We start from the raw sequence: 16,310 nt of genomic DNA on the forward strand, positions 1-16,310 counted from the left end.
TAAAAAAAAATTGGAATATTTTGAAAAATCGACTTTTGGCCAGCTAGATTGATCAAAAACCCCACCGTGCGCCCTGGGGCGGTGGTAGCATGCTCCGCCTACCACACCGAAGACATGGGCTCACGCCCCGGGAAAAGCTACATCAAAATTGGAATAAAGCTTTTCTAAGCGGGGACGCCCCAACTATATATAATTTAGTATAGCTTCGTAATATTTTGTTACATTTGATCAATATGAAAATTAGATTGGGTCAGGAAAAAAGGTTCCACTACGTATACCCAAAAAAATAATTTTCGAGCCTGCGAAATTTCATTTTTATACTCAGTTGAGCAGAGCTCACAGAGTATATTAACTTTAATTGCATAGACTTCCATATATCAAAACCATCAGTATCGAAAAAAAATTTGATTGAGCCATGTCCGTCCGTCCGTCCGTTAACACGATAACTTGAGAAAATTTTGAGGTATCGTGATGAAATTTGGTATGTATGTTCCTGGGCACCCATCTCAGATCGCTATTTAAAATGAACGATATCGGACTATAACCACCTATAGAACTAAGGCCCACTCCCTTTTAAAATACTCATTAACCCCTTTCATTTGATACCCATATCGTACAAAAAAATTCCAGAGTCACCCCTGGTCCACCTTTATGGCGATATCTCGAAAAGGCGCCCACCTATATAACTAAGGCCCACTCCCTTTTAAAATACTCATTAACACCTTTCGTTTGATACCCATATTGTACAAACGCATTCTAGAGTCACCCCTTGTCCACCTTTGTGGCGATATCTCGAAAAGGCGTCCACCTGTAGAACTATGGCTCTCTTAAAATACTCTTTAATACCTTCCATTTGATACACATGTCATACAAACACATTTCAGGGTTACCCTAGGTTCATTTTCCTACATGGTGATTTTCCCTTTGTCTCCATAGCTCTCAACTGAGTATGTAATGTTCGGTTACACCCGACCTTACTTGTTTTTTTACTTTTTTTCGACTTTGATTTTTAAGGTTTTTTTAATGACCTACTAAAAAAAATTTTCATTTGATTGTAAAATTTTCATGTAAAATGTCCGCTAAAAATATTTTTTTTTTTTTCAAAAAACTGTTATCGCCGACGTTTTTAGTGGACATTTTTGGGTCGGACAGGGTATACATATGAAAATTTTCTTATTAGGTAATGAAAAAAACCTTAAAAATCAAAGTCGAAAAAAAGTAAAAAAAAAATTAATTTCGCAGGCTCGAAATATGTATTTTTTGGATATGCGTAGTGGAACTTTTTTTCCTGAGCCCAAATCCTATTGAAAAATCGATGGCGCGATATCGGTTAACTTTCGTCCATACAAATCGACCCACCCTAATAAAAATAATGTTTAAATAAAATTAACACAAAAATAGTAAGTTAAAAAAAGGTGTGAGTACCAAGTACTCGTGAATTTCGATGTGTAAGCATGCAGGAAAATAACGTTTTTAAGGAAACTAAAGCTCGTCCAGGGGTTAAAATTAACCGACAACAGAGGTAAATTCACCAGAAACAAATATTTCGGGACTTTTTGAGGAAGAGATTCCTCGGTTTCTTATCGGTAACACCCCATATGGTTTTATAATCGGCTTATCGATAACGAATAATTATATTCGACATCGATTTGTAATCGGCTTGTTATTGTTGATTCATCGACTTCTTATCGGTTTGCCATCGACTTTATAATGAAGGACTTTAGGCATCTTCATCGTAACATGCGGATACATCGTCGTTAACAAATCGATAACAAACTGGTAACGATAAGATATCGATAAATTTTTGTTAAAAAATTTATACATTTTTAATTACGAAATCGATTACTTTTCCATAACACGCAGATAACAAATTGATAACACTCCGGTAACGCGCACTATGAGTTTTCTAAAACAAATTGTTATAATTGTTTATAATGTATCGATAACTTTTTGATAACAAACGGAGAACTGATTTATTTTGTTGATTTTCCGACTGGTTAGATAATTGAGTGGCGGCCACCGTGGTGTGATGGTAGCGTGCTCCGCCATCCACACCGAAGATCCTGGGTTCGCGACCTGGGCAAAGCAACATAAAAATTTTAGAAACAAGTTTTTTCAATTAGAAGAACATTTTTCTAATGGGGGTCGCCACTCGGCAGTGTTTGGTAAGCACTCGCGAGTGTATTTCTGCCATGAAAAGCTCTCAGTGAGAACTCATCTGCCTTGCAGATGCCCTTCGGAGTCGGCATAAAACAAGTAGTCCCGTCCCGCCAATCCCGTAGGAAAAATTTAAGGGAGCACGACGCAAATTGGAAGAGAAGCTCGGCCTAAAATCTCGGAGGTTGTCGCGCCTTAATTTATTAATATTTTTAGATAGTTGATGTATATTGGAACGATTTTCCGCCATCCCTTGTCAAACTTGGTTTGGTGACAAAGCAGGTTTCGGCGTTGCGCCATTATCAGTGTAATTTTCCGTTCTGATCTGTTGTCGTTTGTTTTATATTCTTAGTTCCTAGGTGCATTGGTGTCAGTTATAGCGAAACAGGGATAGCTGGCGTGCATGTGCAAGTGTTGCTAAATTGAATGTCTGTATGTTTATATGTGTGTTATCTGTTCATTCAGAAACGGGAGTGGTTTTCACTTTTTAACTTCTATGGTTAGCTGAGGCAGGTAAAAGTCAGTAATTTTAGTCTTTTTTGTGTGTTTGTTGATTTGGTTGGTTTATTGTTTTGTGTTTATTTGTTGATGCTTGTTTGTTGTACTTGTGTGATTACTTTGCTTTTTTTGTGAACAACTATTAAAGGTTTAAATAGCATATTTATTTACGGTACTTGCTTATTTATTATACCGTTGCTCAAGTGTGTATCGCTCCGGTGTTCGAAATCTGGCTCGTTTTGAACTGCAGGATAGGACATGTCTCCAATCCGTGCTTTTCGATTTTCGCTAATATAGACAAAGTACTTCCAAATATGTTATAATATGTATATGGGGTATTCCATCCAATTTCGACCAATTTTGAACCCGACCCCTTTAGAATTGGCTGAAAGTTTTTCTTCTTTTTCTAGCTTACGAAAGACGTTTTTTAAAATTTTTTCATCCAACTCAAAAAAAGTTATGAATTAAAAAAAAAAAAAAATGGTGTTTTTTTTTTAAATGCTATAACTTTTTCAAAAATTGACCGTTTGGGATCTTTTTTTTTTAATTTGTTTTTAAATGTACTTTTCGGAAAAAATACAAAAAAATGTTTAAAGTTTTTTTTGTAATTTTTCAGTTTTTTGAGATTTTTCGAATTTTGACATTTCGTTTTTTTTTTTTTCTCTCATAAAAAACTTCAATCATTTCTGCAATCATACCCACTAATCCCGGAGTGGGCCGTTATTGTTTTTTTTTTTTTTTATTTAATTGAAAAAAAAACTTTAAAAATTTTTTTTATTTTTTCCGAAAAGTACATTTAAAAACAAATTAAAAAAAAAAAAAGGATCCCAAACGGTCAATTTTTGAAAAAGTTATAGCATTTTGAAAACAAAAACGGTGTTCAACTCAAAATAAGATGAATTAAAAAAAAAAACGGGGTTTTTTTCAAAATTCTATAACTTTTTCAAAAATTGACCGTTTGGGATCTTTTTTTTTTAAATTTGTTTTTAAATTTACTTTTCGGAAAAAATACAAAGTAATTTTTTAAGTTTTTTTTTCAATTAAATAAAAAAAAAACAATAATCGGCCCACTCCGGGATTAGTGGGGATGATTGCAGAATTGATTGAAGTTTTTTATGAGAAAAAAAAATGGCGAAATTCGAAAAATCTCGAAAAACTGAAAAATTACAAAAAAAAAACTTTAAAAAATTTTTTGTATTTTTTCCGAAAAGTAAATTTAAAAACAAATTTTTAAAAAAAAAAAGATCCTAAACGGTCATTTTTGAAAAAGTTATAGCATTTTGAAAAAAACACCGTTTTTTTTTAATTCATAACTTTTTTTGAGTTGGATGAAAAAATTTTAAAAAATTCTGAAAAACGTCTCGCAAGCTAGAAAAAGAAGAAAAACTTTCAGCCAATTCTAAAGGGGACGGGTTCAAAATTGGTCGAAATGGGATGGAATACCCCATATATATGTAAATATTTTTTTTTTGTGTATTTTTTTATTGTACGGCTTTTTTATTAAATATTGTTTTATTAACTGTACTATTATTATTTAAGTTATTTTATTATTATTTTGTTGTTTCGTCCGATACCTTTAAAAGCGTGTCACTCAGCAGTTTGGGCAGTGGTGGAGCCCTTGTTTCCAACCCATGTAAGCAAGGACTCTACGGAGGGTAATAATCGTTTACTATTTGGACGATTCGTGCTATTATTTGGACGATTGGAGAGGCCTAGTCTCCAATCCTCCGACATTTAAAATAGACTTCATTGGTCCACCTCCGCAGTGGTCGCATATGTTATTTCCTGTGTGTTTGAACCGATGAAGATATTGTTTAAAACATCCCTGCCCGGTAAGGAACTAGGTTAGGTAGAAATCCACTTCGCTGTGCGTTCGTGTTGTAGAGTTACTTCGTCTCAGCTGCCAGTTTTTTGTGCTGATTTTTCGTGCTTCAGAGCGCGTTTTTTCTTCTTGAAATCATCGCTACTTCATTTGCCAATATGTTTATTGGATACATTCCTGCTATTACTAACGCTTCCTCGTCTGAGACGGTTCTATACGCGCTGCACACTCGGAGCGCATATAGGCAGTACGTTGACATAGCGCTGCGGTAGTATGAAGAATACACCGTGGGCTGGTGCCAAAAGGAGTACAGTGCGGGGTTGTAACCTTGCTAGTAATTAGCGCCGTCTTTGATTTGGTCTTCGAGCATTTAACATTATTTTTGAAAATGTTTTTTATGCCTTTTCATTTCCATACTCTATGTGGGTTTTGAATGATAACCCCCTGTCTACCTTAATCCTCAAATATTTCGCGTATCGAGCTTTTTCGTACCAGCTGACGTCTCATATTCCAACAGTCGATCTTGAAAGTAGCTGCGTATGATCCTCCTAATTTAATAGGTCTCTAATAGCTTCTTGAGCAAACTTTCCAGCTATGTTAACTTCGTCTAACCCCAACCTGGTTTTCAGATATACCACCTAGAAAAAGATAGCAGAGAGTGTACGAGTTTTCTTGAGAGGTGGATACCACAAACGAAATTTTTCTTCACCTTTTTTTATATGGACTTTTCGTTCTTCTTTTGATCGGGGCTGAAATAAACGAGATAAGATTATTTTCGATTCTAACTTGGTCACGTATATATGAATGTAGTACAAAAAAGTTGCGGTTTTAGGCTCAAACTTTTAACCGTGTAGATAAGACTCACCCTACTCCAAATTATTTGGCATCCTTTTGGTGCTGGGCAACGTTTTCATGAATAAATTATGTTAGTAAACGGGAGTCAATCAAATCCAAATGACGGTTCATACAAGGCGGCTTCCTTTCTAGCGATATCTTTAAGCCAATTCTTTAGAAACTGATTTTAGCCGCAGAACTAAACCGTTCTGTTTTCTGTGGATTGTAAAAAGAGACAAAAGAGGGTCTTGCAGTAAATGAGAATAAAGTGAAGTACTTGCAGTCATCCCAGAAAGAAAGTCATTGTAGACGTACATAAATTCGAGACTGTGAACTACGTCATCTATCTTGGAACCAGCATATACAATTGCCAGGGCCAAATCCGCCTAGTCAGTTAAGCGCAAATTAGTGATGCTAGTTCATACGCGTGGTGTAAAAAAAGGTCGACCTCCTTCCCTGAATTAAAGATAATGAGAGAGCTACATTTTGTATGAGCAATTGCTCGTCAGCTGGATACGCTCCCGTTGCATACCGCTGTAATATTGACTAAAAACAGAAATAACTGAAAATTGGTAAAAGCGAATGCCATGGTAGAGGGATCCGTAAAACTGCATACTGTTCGAAGTTTTTTTTATTGGAACTCGCCTATGGAAGCAGAGGAAAAGGGCGGCCCCCACTCCGCTGTGGACCAGTTGAAAAACGATTTAAAATCCCTTGGTGTGACCAATTGGCGCCAGTTGGCAGACCGAAGAAGGACTGGCACGCTTTCATGGACGGCGATAATCGTCTAAACGGTTAAGCACCAATTAAGTAAGTAACTTCGAAGTAGGCATAACATCTGCAGATCCCACCAAATTGTAAGAAAAATCAAATTCGGCACCCTCGTAAATTAGAGGAGAACACGACCGGATTCACAGAGGATGCATATTGTGCTAATTATTGACTTGCACTGAGATAATTTCGAAAATCAAACCAAAGCTTCCATCAGTATTTAAATGTGTTTTCTTTTTGGTAGCTAGTCTAATTACAAAAACTCGCATTAACAAATTTTCGTTTAGTTTAAAAAAACAATACATTTTAGATATAAACAAATTACCACATTCCGTTTGGTAATTCTCTAGTATATACATGTCTACGTATTTTTTAATTTATATCATCTTACGTTTCAGTAAAAGCTTTGCAGCAAGTTTACCATGGGCCGCTTACCTTACGAGGACCATCTACAATACGTGGCTAGATGTATAAACATTCGCGATGAAGATCGTCAAGTGTGTACCAAAGATTTCGATAAAATACGTGACTATATATTGAACGGAATGTGTGAAGTGGATAATGTATTCCGCATAATTTATAAAGGAACTAGTCTTTTTGGTAGGATAATGATTATAGCTAGATAATATTTGAAAGCTGACAAAAACAATGAGGTAAACGCACTAGTATCCGGAGACTGCCCTTTTTTCGCCAATAATGTGTGAATCGGGGAAAGTTGTTTAGGTATCAGGACAACAGTATAAACATAAGTTCCTTCTAGAAAAAATAAGTAGTATAGGATGGGGGAGAACTGTTTCACAAACATCATAGTTTCCAGAGAGGTAACTCCACAATGGATGCCATGGCAGAAGCGATAGATACGATTCAGCAGCCTAGACACGTTGGACATAAAAATTCCTTTAATCCATCATGGTGGAATGACATGCTTCAGGGACTAGTAACACCTTTCTTGGAATCGAACCACGAACAATACTGAATTTATTTTAAAATTAAAAAAATGGTTCGGTTCGGCTCAAATAAAATGTTTCCAAAATAATTCAAAATTAAATTAATTCTGCACTTTTCTTAAAACTTTTGGAAGTACACAACTCATATAAATTCAGTTATAATACTTTGTTAATCTTATTTCTGCATTAGGATTTGCTCATATTCTTCCAAAGAAAAATGTGAATGTCCGTTTTTTTAAACGGTTTTATTTAGCTTGACTTGATAGGCTTGTTGGCTGGCTTGCACGAATTTTGTAATTGAAATGTAAGTAACTTCCCGATAAGCTACAAGCTTGAAACTTGGAATATAGTTCAGAACCCGATGACAATGCAATAATAAGAAAAAAATCCGCTAGGTGGCGCAAGGATCGAGATATTCACAAAAATCGTATTTGTGGTCCGATTTGGCTCATATTTGGAACACATAATACATACAAGAATAGAAAGCGACCTATGAAAAAAATCGTCGCTAGGTGGCGCAATCATCGAGATATTCACAATAATCGTATTTGTGGTCCGATTTGGCTCATATTTGGAACACATAATACATGAATAGAAAGCGACATTTGAAAAAAAATCGACGCTAGGTGGCGCAAGCATCGAGATATTAAAAAAAATCGTATTTGTGGTCTGATTTGGCTCATATTTGGAACACATAATACATACAAGAATAGAAAGCGACCTATGAAAAAAATCGTCGCTAGGTGGCGCAGGGATCGAGATATTCACAATAATCGTATTTTTGGTCAGATTTGGCTCATATTTGGAACACATAATACATGAATAGAAAGCGACATATGCAAAAAAATCGACGCTAGGTGGCGCAAGGATCGAGATATTAAAAAAAATCGTATTTGTGGTCTGATTTGGCTCATATTTGGAACACATAATACATACAAGAATAGAAAGCGACCTATGGAAAAAATCGTCACTAGGTGGCGCAAGGATCGAGATATTCACAAAAATCGTATTTGTGGTCCGATTTGGCTCATACTTGGAACACAATACATGAATAGAAAGCGACATATGAAAAAAATCGATGCTAGGTGGCGCAAACATCGAGATATTAAAAAAAATCGTTTGGGGTCTGATTTGGCTCATATTTGGAACACATAATACATACAAGAATAGAAAGCGACCTATGAAAAAACATCGCCGCTAGGTGGCGCAAGGCTAGATATATTAACAAAAATCGTATTTGCGGTCCGATTTGGCTCATATTTGGAACAGACAATACATACAAGAATAGAAAGCGACCTATGACAAAAAATCGCCGATAGGTGGCGAAAAAATCGAGATATTTAAAAAATCGTATTTGTGGTCCGATTTGGTCCATATTTGGAATACATAATACATACATGAATAGAAAGCGACCTATGAAAAAAATCGTCGCTAGGTGGGGCAAGGATCGAGATATTCACAAAAATCGTATTTGTTGTCCGATTTGGCTCATACTTGGAACACATAATACATGAATAGAAAGCGACATATGAAAAAAATCGACGCTAGGTGGCGCAAGTATCGAGATATTAAAAAAAAATCGTATTTGTGGTCTGATTTGGCTCATATTTGGAACACATAATACATACAAGAATAGAAAGCGACCTATGAAAAAACATCGCCGCTAGGTGACGCAAGGCTAGATATATTCACAAAAATCGTATTTGTGGTCCGATTTGGCTTATATTTGGAATACACAATACATACAAGAATAGAAAGCGACCTATGACAAAAAATCGCCGATAGGTGGCGAAAAGATCGAGATATTTAAAAAAATCGTATTTGTGGTCGGATTTGGTCCATATTTGGAATACATAATACATACATGAATAGAAAGCGACCTTTGATGTCCGATTTGGCTCATATTTGTATTACATACAGTCCGGTAGAAGTGACATCAAAATATTTTGGAGTTGGAGGAGGGACAAGCATACGTGGCGCAGAGTCGAGTAAAGTCTTTGGAAGGATTATGTATTGAGGACTTAGATTGTAACAAATCGTCAGGAAAGAGTCCTTGTAATAATTAGTCACTAAATGAACTAAATAGAATAAGAAATAATAGGCAATTAAATAAAGACTAAAAACTTGAAAATAAAATAATTTAAAAAAAATTTTTTAAGCTAAACGGTTTTATTGAAAACAATACTTACATGAAGTACTAATAATACTAAAAATTAGAATATAATTAGGTAGGTCCTAGGTACTAGTAATCACAATCCTCATCAATCTAGGGCGTTGATCAGACAATTAAATAAAAGGGTTGGACGCGTCAATTTTCTATTGATAGTCATAAGTAAGACCAACTGAACCTTAATCAGGTTATGTTACGCCTCACATTTTTAGAAATTTCACGCGCCTAACGCCTTTATTTAATTGTCTGATCAACGCCCTAGATTGATGAGTAGTGTGATTACTAGTACCTACCTAGGACCTACCTAATTATTTTCTAGCTTTTAGTGTTATTAGTATTTATTGTTTTCAATAAAACCGCTTAATTTAAACATTTTTTTTAAATTATTTTATTTTGTATAAAGTTCTGTTCTATGATAAGATATTTTGCCTAATATTAATTTGTTAGAACGTGAAATTATATTTACCTTTTCATCTTAGGTAAGGATGAACTTGCCCGAATGTGTGCAAAGTGTTACTAAAAGTTTGTTTGACGTCCAAATTCAACAACTCTAGAAACTATATAGAAGCACTTGCCGCTTCTAGATGTAATAGCTGAAGTCTTAGTCTGACGAGCGCAGGATACGAGCACACTGCTATCACTGAGGACACCTAATTTAAAAGCATAAGTCCACATCAGAATACGTATCATGAGCCTCCTATTTTCAGTGATAAGAGTAACTTTGTTGGTCTATGGTACTGAGACGTGCACATGATCTTCGATACAGCCCGTACCCAGATCAACCCCTTTCCCGCTTGGTTGATCATGTGGAACTTTTTCCTTCATATTATCCCGCCCATTCTGATTGGGACATTTATGGCACAAGCTTCGAGGGGTGCGATCTTCAACCTCTCCTACGCATTAGAATTCTGTTAGAAATACGGCGGCCTCAATATCTAACCGAGGGGGGGAGTGATGATCTGAAAGGTTCGACGTAGTTGTGTCTAATCGTTTCGAACATGGTCGGGCTAATGGACATACCGCACGGCTTCCGTACAAACTGTTCTGAACGTCACGGGAACCACACCAATATATTGACTCGGTGTTAAAGAAAGGGGAATACAGTCATTGACGCAGAAGCGATTTGATCGCGGCCACCGTGGTGTGAGGGTAGCGTGCTCCGCCTACCACACCGAAGATCATGGGTTCATTTCCGAGGTAAAACGACATCACAATTTTAGAAATAAGGTTTTTCAATTAGAAGAAAATTTTTCTAAACGAGGTCCAGCCCCAACAGTGTTTGGCAAGTACTTCGGGTGTATTTCTGTTATGAAAAGCCCTTGGTGAAAACTCATCTGCCTTGCAGATGCCGTTCGGAGTCATCATAAAAGAAGTAGGTCCCGTCCCGCCAATTTGTAGGAAAAATTAAAAAATGGTGCACGACGAATTGGAATAGAAGTTCGGCCTAAAATCTCCTCGGAGGTTATCGCGCCTTACATTTTTTATTTATTTATGCAAATGTCCTATCTCAACTGTAACGCCGTAATCCAAAATTTTGTTCAAAATCGCCCTTTCTCCAAATTCAATTTAATAATCACCAATCTCATAATATATGATTGCTATTCATCCTCATACGTTACGTCGCAAGACGGAAAATACGTCCAGTTCGGACTCCTTTCTGAATCTTTTATGACTCCGAATGTTTGCTGGGCCTATACTAACTGAGATGTGACGGTCTTCAAAATAGTTATACATATACATGTATATTGGTAGTTTGTAGCCATATGCGTGTGTATATGTGAGTCCTACTTCGGCTGATATGAGTTTGTGAGTATCTCTCTGCTGCCTTGTATGTACATACATATGTGCGTAAATGATGAATTTTTTAAAATTAACGATTGTATATTTTCAAGCAATATTACATTTCGCACAAGGGTTTATAGCAAGAAAAAAAGATGAAATTAAATTTAAGGAACACGCTAAATGTCCGGATACTAGTGCATTTACTCTAAATTTTTGGGGACTAAGAAAAGTTCGACTAGTTGATCGAAAACAAAAAAATTATCTTTCACCCCTCCGCGTGCACTAAGAAAAAAAAAATAAAATTTATTGAAAGTTAAAGTTGAATTTAAATATTATTGCTATTGTTGTAGTTGTTTTAAACGCAAAACAATCCAAAAGCTAAAGGAAAGTTAAGGTTGGAGGCAATACTGAAGCCGGTGCGCTAGCCCGACTGCATTGGACCTTCAGCCCCTAGGGCAAGCATGATTGCCGCGCGAATATTCTAAGCACTTGTAGCACGTTTTCAGAAATTTTGAACTTTCTCGTAGGCTTATAAACCTTTGTATTTTTTTGAAATAAAAGCATTAGTGTTTTTGTATTTATAAATGAAGATTTACAAGTCATCAACTAAGCGATCTTTTTTCAGTACCCTCCCACTTAAGTAAAATGAATATGTAGAATGTTTGTATGTACATTTATAGATAAAATATCCTTGTACTTAGTAGCTTTACGCATAAAAGAAACATCTTGCCTTATATTTGTACCCAGCTGTACTTTTATACACAATATTATAACATTAATCGGATAAAAATGCATTGTAATGGCATACAGGAATTAAGATGTATATGGACTTGTTTATATCAATATTATCTGTGTTGTGTCCGTCCGTTAACACGATTACTTTAGCAAAACTTGTGTACACTGGTTAATGTTGGCTCAAAAAAAAAATTGTTATTGAATAGGGGGCGAAATCAGATGATAAGCACGCCCATTTTTTCGATATCAAAAATGCGATAATTCGTTACCAAATACTGACGCCAAAGAAACCCCAATATTTTCTTCTATTTAGGGTGATAACAGAGCCGACAGAGACTTCCTAACAGGATGCCAAGTCTGTGCATGTGCTCTTGAGCTTGCATTGACCTATATTTCAATTAACTAGCGTAACTATAGTGTTAATATACTGTAAAGAATTTAGGGAAATTCCGCTTTTTTGAAACCTGCTAACGTTCGAATCGCTAAACTATTGAATAAATAACTCCAATATTCAATAATGTAAGATGGTCTTTATTAGACTACTTTGAGAGTACTTCACAATAACACTTACTTCCCAACTAATTGCGTGTTTAAATCAAATTGATTACTGATTACCCAGCTTGCGCTGCTTTTATACTCTCCGTCGCTTCATTCTCATATTTTTACTAAAGTCTAGACGTTTTGCCTTCTGCTGTATCTCCTGCTAGGTAATTGAGCTACATATATGCGTGTGCATGTGTGAGAACCAACTTCGGCTGATGACTCCATGTGTTTGTGAGTATCTCTTCCTTGCCTTGTATGTATGTATGTGTATAAATGATGATTGATTTGATGAACACAAGAGTGGCAGCTTGCTTTCTTGTTGTTGTGCCTTTATTTACTTAGTATCAGCTTAGTGCTGCTAATATTCGTCACAATACTGATTGCCTATATACTTGCATCAAAATTGTCACAGACTTGTGTCTTGTCGTCAGTATGCCTCTTTGAGTTTATCTCATCTTGCTGATAGTGCGTTGGTCTGTTGCAAGGAATGTTTCAGATTATTTTGTACCATAACTCCCTGCCCTCCTAAAGTTTTTATTTAAAATAGAGCGAAGGTAGTCGGTGCTTACGATCGCATAGGCAATAGCCACCGCTATATCAGGGTTTTGTGGCATGTCGTGGCTGCCAAAATCAAATTAATATAAACCCAAGCAACGCGATAGGTTGGAAAATACCTACATAGCTTACTACTCGTGATGTGGCTTTATACCGCTGCCCTCTAGCCCACCTAGTCGTACGAGGGAAGTCGTATCCAACTAACGCATACTAAACATGATCCTTAACCAGTTACCTCTGGATCTTCACATACTTGAAACTGAAACTTTTTCAATGGTAGACCTTCGAAAATCTTACTGTCGCTAAGTTTTATATTTAGAAGGGGCTGGAAGCGAGATGGATGGGGTAGGCAGTGAGAAGCAAATCTCGTTATTCACCAATGGGTATCTCTTGAGGTTTGCCTTTCTGATTCTGACTTTGGGAATTCCGCTTCCTTCTGCTAACGTTCGAATCGCTAAACTGTTGAATAAATCACTCTAATATTCAGTACTGCAATATGGTCTTTATTTAGTCTACTTGGGAGTAGTACAATTATACTTCACTTCGCAACTGATAGCGCGTTTAAATAAAACTGATTCTTTATTCCTCAGCTTGCGCTGCTTTTATACTCTGTTACCTCGTTAGCATATTTCTCCAAAGGTCTAGACGTTTCACCTTCTAGAACTCTTGTATCTCCTGTAATTAGTTATGTATATACATGTATATCTGTAGTTCATGCCTCTCGCATAGCCATATGCGTGTGTATGTGTGAGCTACTACTTCGGCTGATGACGACATGTGTGTGTGTGTGTGTGTATGTGTGTGTGTGTGAAATATCTCTTCGTTGCCCTGTATGTAGGTGTGTAAATGATGACTGATGTATTTATGTACACAATTGTGCCTTGCTTCATGTTTTTGTTGTTGCGCGATTATTTACTAACAGCTTAAAGATATCAACATTCGCCACAATATGTACAACCATATATGTATTTTCAAGAAGAGAAAGATACGGGGCATTCTCATTCGAACTATAACAACTATTTTCTTAGTTGGCATGTCCACAGTGCAAATAGTTTCCAAGATAAAGACGTGTATCAAGTTGTTGTTTAAGCAGTGCTTCGCCCCACGTTCCGGTAACATACATCATTAAGATACTAGCCCGACCATCTCGGGAACGATTTGTTATGACCACATGAAACCTTCTAGGCCATCTCGCCCTCCCACCCCTTAGATCCATAAGCAATTGGGTTGGAGAAGCTATATATTGCGCTGGCTAGCCCTTAAAATGATGCTTTACACAACCCTTTGAATCAATTTGGTATATTTTAGTCGCCTCTTACGACAGGCATACCTACAGCGTGTATATTCTAAGCCACCTAACCCGCTGGGGTGGCACGTGGATCATCTTAGGCATCTATACCATAAGTACCCGAAGTTACTCTAGTTATCGAGTTGATCTCTACCTTCAGCTTCCAATTATTCAAATCGATATCCAAACTACTATTTCCAAATCTAAATCCAACGAATTTCATCAGTTTATATCCCACATTTAATTTCGGTTAAGAATGAAATTGTTTACTACTTGTTGGATTTTATATATGTCACTCCGCAAGTAAAGACCCCTAACTCGAAAAGAAAATTTGTTTAACGATTTATTACTAATGAAAGTTCGTTCTAGGAATTGGTAAAAACCGCAGACCGATATCTTTATTACTATTTTGAGTTATGAGCAGTTCGCCGCGTAAAATCAACGCCATTCCAGTTAGAGACCTCTTCGCTCGGAGTCACATATACTTTACTATATTTTCATAAAAATATTGCATTATTGGAATCTTACATTTGAATTCAATTAAAACCCGTTCTCAACTTAGGCCAATGTTGAGAAACAGCGTTTGAGATTTTAGAAGTATTGCTAGTACTCAACTTGAGCGCTAATTTGACTCAAGCTTAAAAGTTCATTGGGACCAAGTCGAATGTTTTTTGAGGTTTCTTCTATGCGTTAACAGATAATTATGTACAAGGATATGTACATGCTCACCACTGAATTTAGGTATATTTTCAAATTGATATAGCAATATTATACATATTAACGCATTTAGGGAGTTATTCGAACAACGTTCGCATTAAATATCCAAATGAGTTCGATGTAATATTCAAATTAAGCATCCCTTTTACGAAATATATAAATGTGGAGAAGGATGATGATAGGCCCGGATATGTAAATTTGGATTGCGAGGAGCTTATGGATGAATTATATGAATGCAATGGTTATAATGATCTTTATAATCGATTTGATCAAATTGTCGATAGAAAGAATGGTTACTTGCGACGTTCCAATCTGCAATGGTGGCTTCATGACTTAATAATAGAATGCCTAGATGCATACGGGAATCGTATTCGTGGTAATTGGGGCGATATATATACGTTAATTTATACAAAACGTGGATTGGCGCATACAATTTATGCCCAGTGCGACGAACGTTCGATCTCCATTGATTTAGTTCCGGGTATTTGCTTTGGACCTGCAGACTGGATTGAAACGAGACAATCCAAAAAATTTATAAACCGATGCGATCAGTGGTATGCTGTACCCAAACCATCATCGGGACCAAAACGAACAAGGCGCTATTCATTTCTTATATGCAACCCAAAAGTGGAACACGATCTTCTATTGAATAGACAAAATCTTAAAGTAGTTTATCGTCTATTAAAGTCTTTGCGTAATGCATATGGTATGAAACGTTTGAAAAGTTATTTTTTCACAACATCTTTTCTCTGGGAAATTGAACTACAGGATACCGAATTTTGGAGAAATCCCTTGCCAATATTGCTGGAGCATGTAAGTGACTGTTCCTAATGTTATAATTTTAGTTTAGTACGCTTACGTCATGTGTAATTACATACTTAAACCGGACTTGCTCGGGCCTAGCTGTTATAGTTTTTGTACTTGCAATTGCAGCACTTTTTTTGCCTCTATAAAAATGTAAGGGCAATTCACGATCAGGTGTAAATGTTCTTGCATCGTTTTATTGTAAATTTACGTTGCATACCACATGCAATGCAACAACAAAGTTTAGGATAATGTGCAAACAGTCTAGCATCATTGTATTTGAAAATTGGTGTCTTATATTTGCAGAATACACTAACAAAATATATGACTATGTATTTGCTACGTCATTGCAAATATGCAACATCAGCAACTGTCAATACAAAACAAAAAAAATTTGTTCATGATCCGTATAGCTTATATTGGCTCCAGCAAGATTTCTTATATCAAATGCACAAAACTCTGAACTGCCTTATGCAAATGCACCCGAAGCACGTTTTGCAGCATGCCAAAGCAACATTTCCAACAGCTAATATTCCCTGCAAGAACAGTTTCGGTTAGATTACCAGTTGTCTCAATTGTAGTTTTTACGATTTTATTAGAGGAAATTGATATTTGTGTGCGTTCATACTTGTGATCTTTTGTTTTCTAACCTTGCACACAAATTTGTTTCAATTAATTCTCGATACA

General features: G+C 36.2%; 1 protein-coding gene and 1 long non-coding RNA gene across 7 annotated transcripts in view; one reads left to right on the forward strand and one right to left on the reverse strand.

Annotated features, from left to right (window-relative positions):
* The window catches only part of LOC137245498 (cyclic GMP-AMP synthase-like receptor), a 134,148-nt gene that overhangs the window by 102,484 nt on the left and 15,354 nt on the right, over positions 1 to 16,310 (forward strand). The window contains exons 2-3 of one of the 6 annotated variants that reach the window (XM_067776282.1): positions 6,481 to 6,682; positions 14,893 to 15,632. The exons of 4 other annotated variants lie outside the window; for them this stretch is intronic. In XM_067776282.1, the coding sequence (XP_067632383.1) occupies positions 6,505 to 6,682; positions 14,893 to 15,632 (918 nt within the window). In that variant the 5' untranslated portion in view covers positions 6,481 to 6,504. The remainder of the gene's footprint in view (positions 1 to 6,480; positions 6,683 to 14,892; positions 15,633 to 16,310) is intronic. One more of the 6 variants, XR_010951334.1, reaches the window with a different exon arrangement.
* Positions 1 to 16,310, reverse strand: part of LOC137245503 (uncharacterized) — a 359,413-nt gene that overhangs the window by 84,666 nt on the left and 258,437 nt on the right. The window lies entirely within an intron of this gene.

The sequence above is a fragment of the Eurosta solidaginis genome, chromosome 3, assembly GCF_040869045.1.
Source record: "Eurosta solidaginis isolate ZX-2024a chromosome 3, ASM4086904v1, whole genome shotgun sequence".
NCBI classification, from domain to species: Eukaryota; Metazoa; Arthropoda; class Insecta; order Diptera; family Tephritidae; genus Eurosta; species Eurosta solidaginis.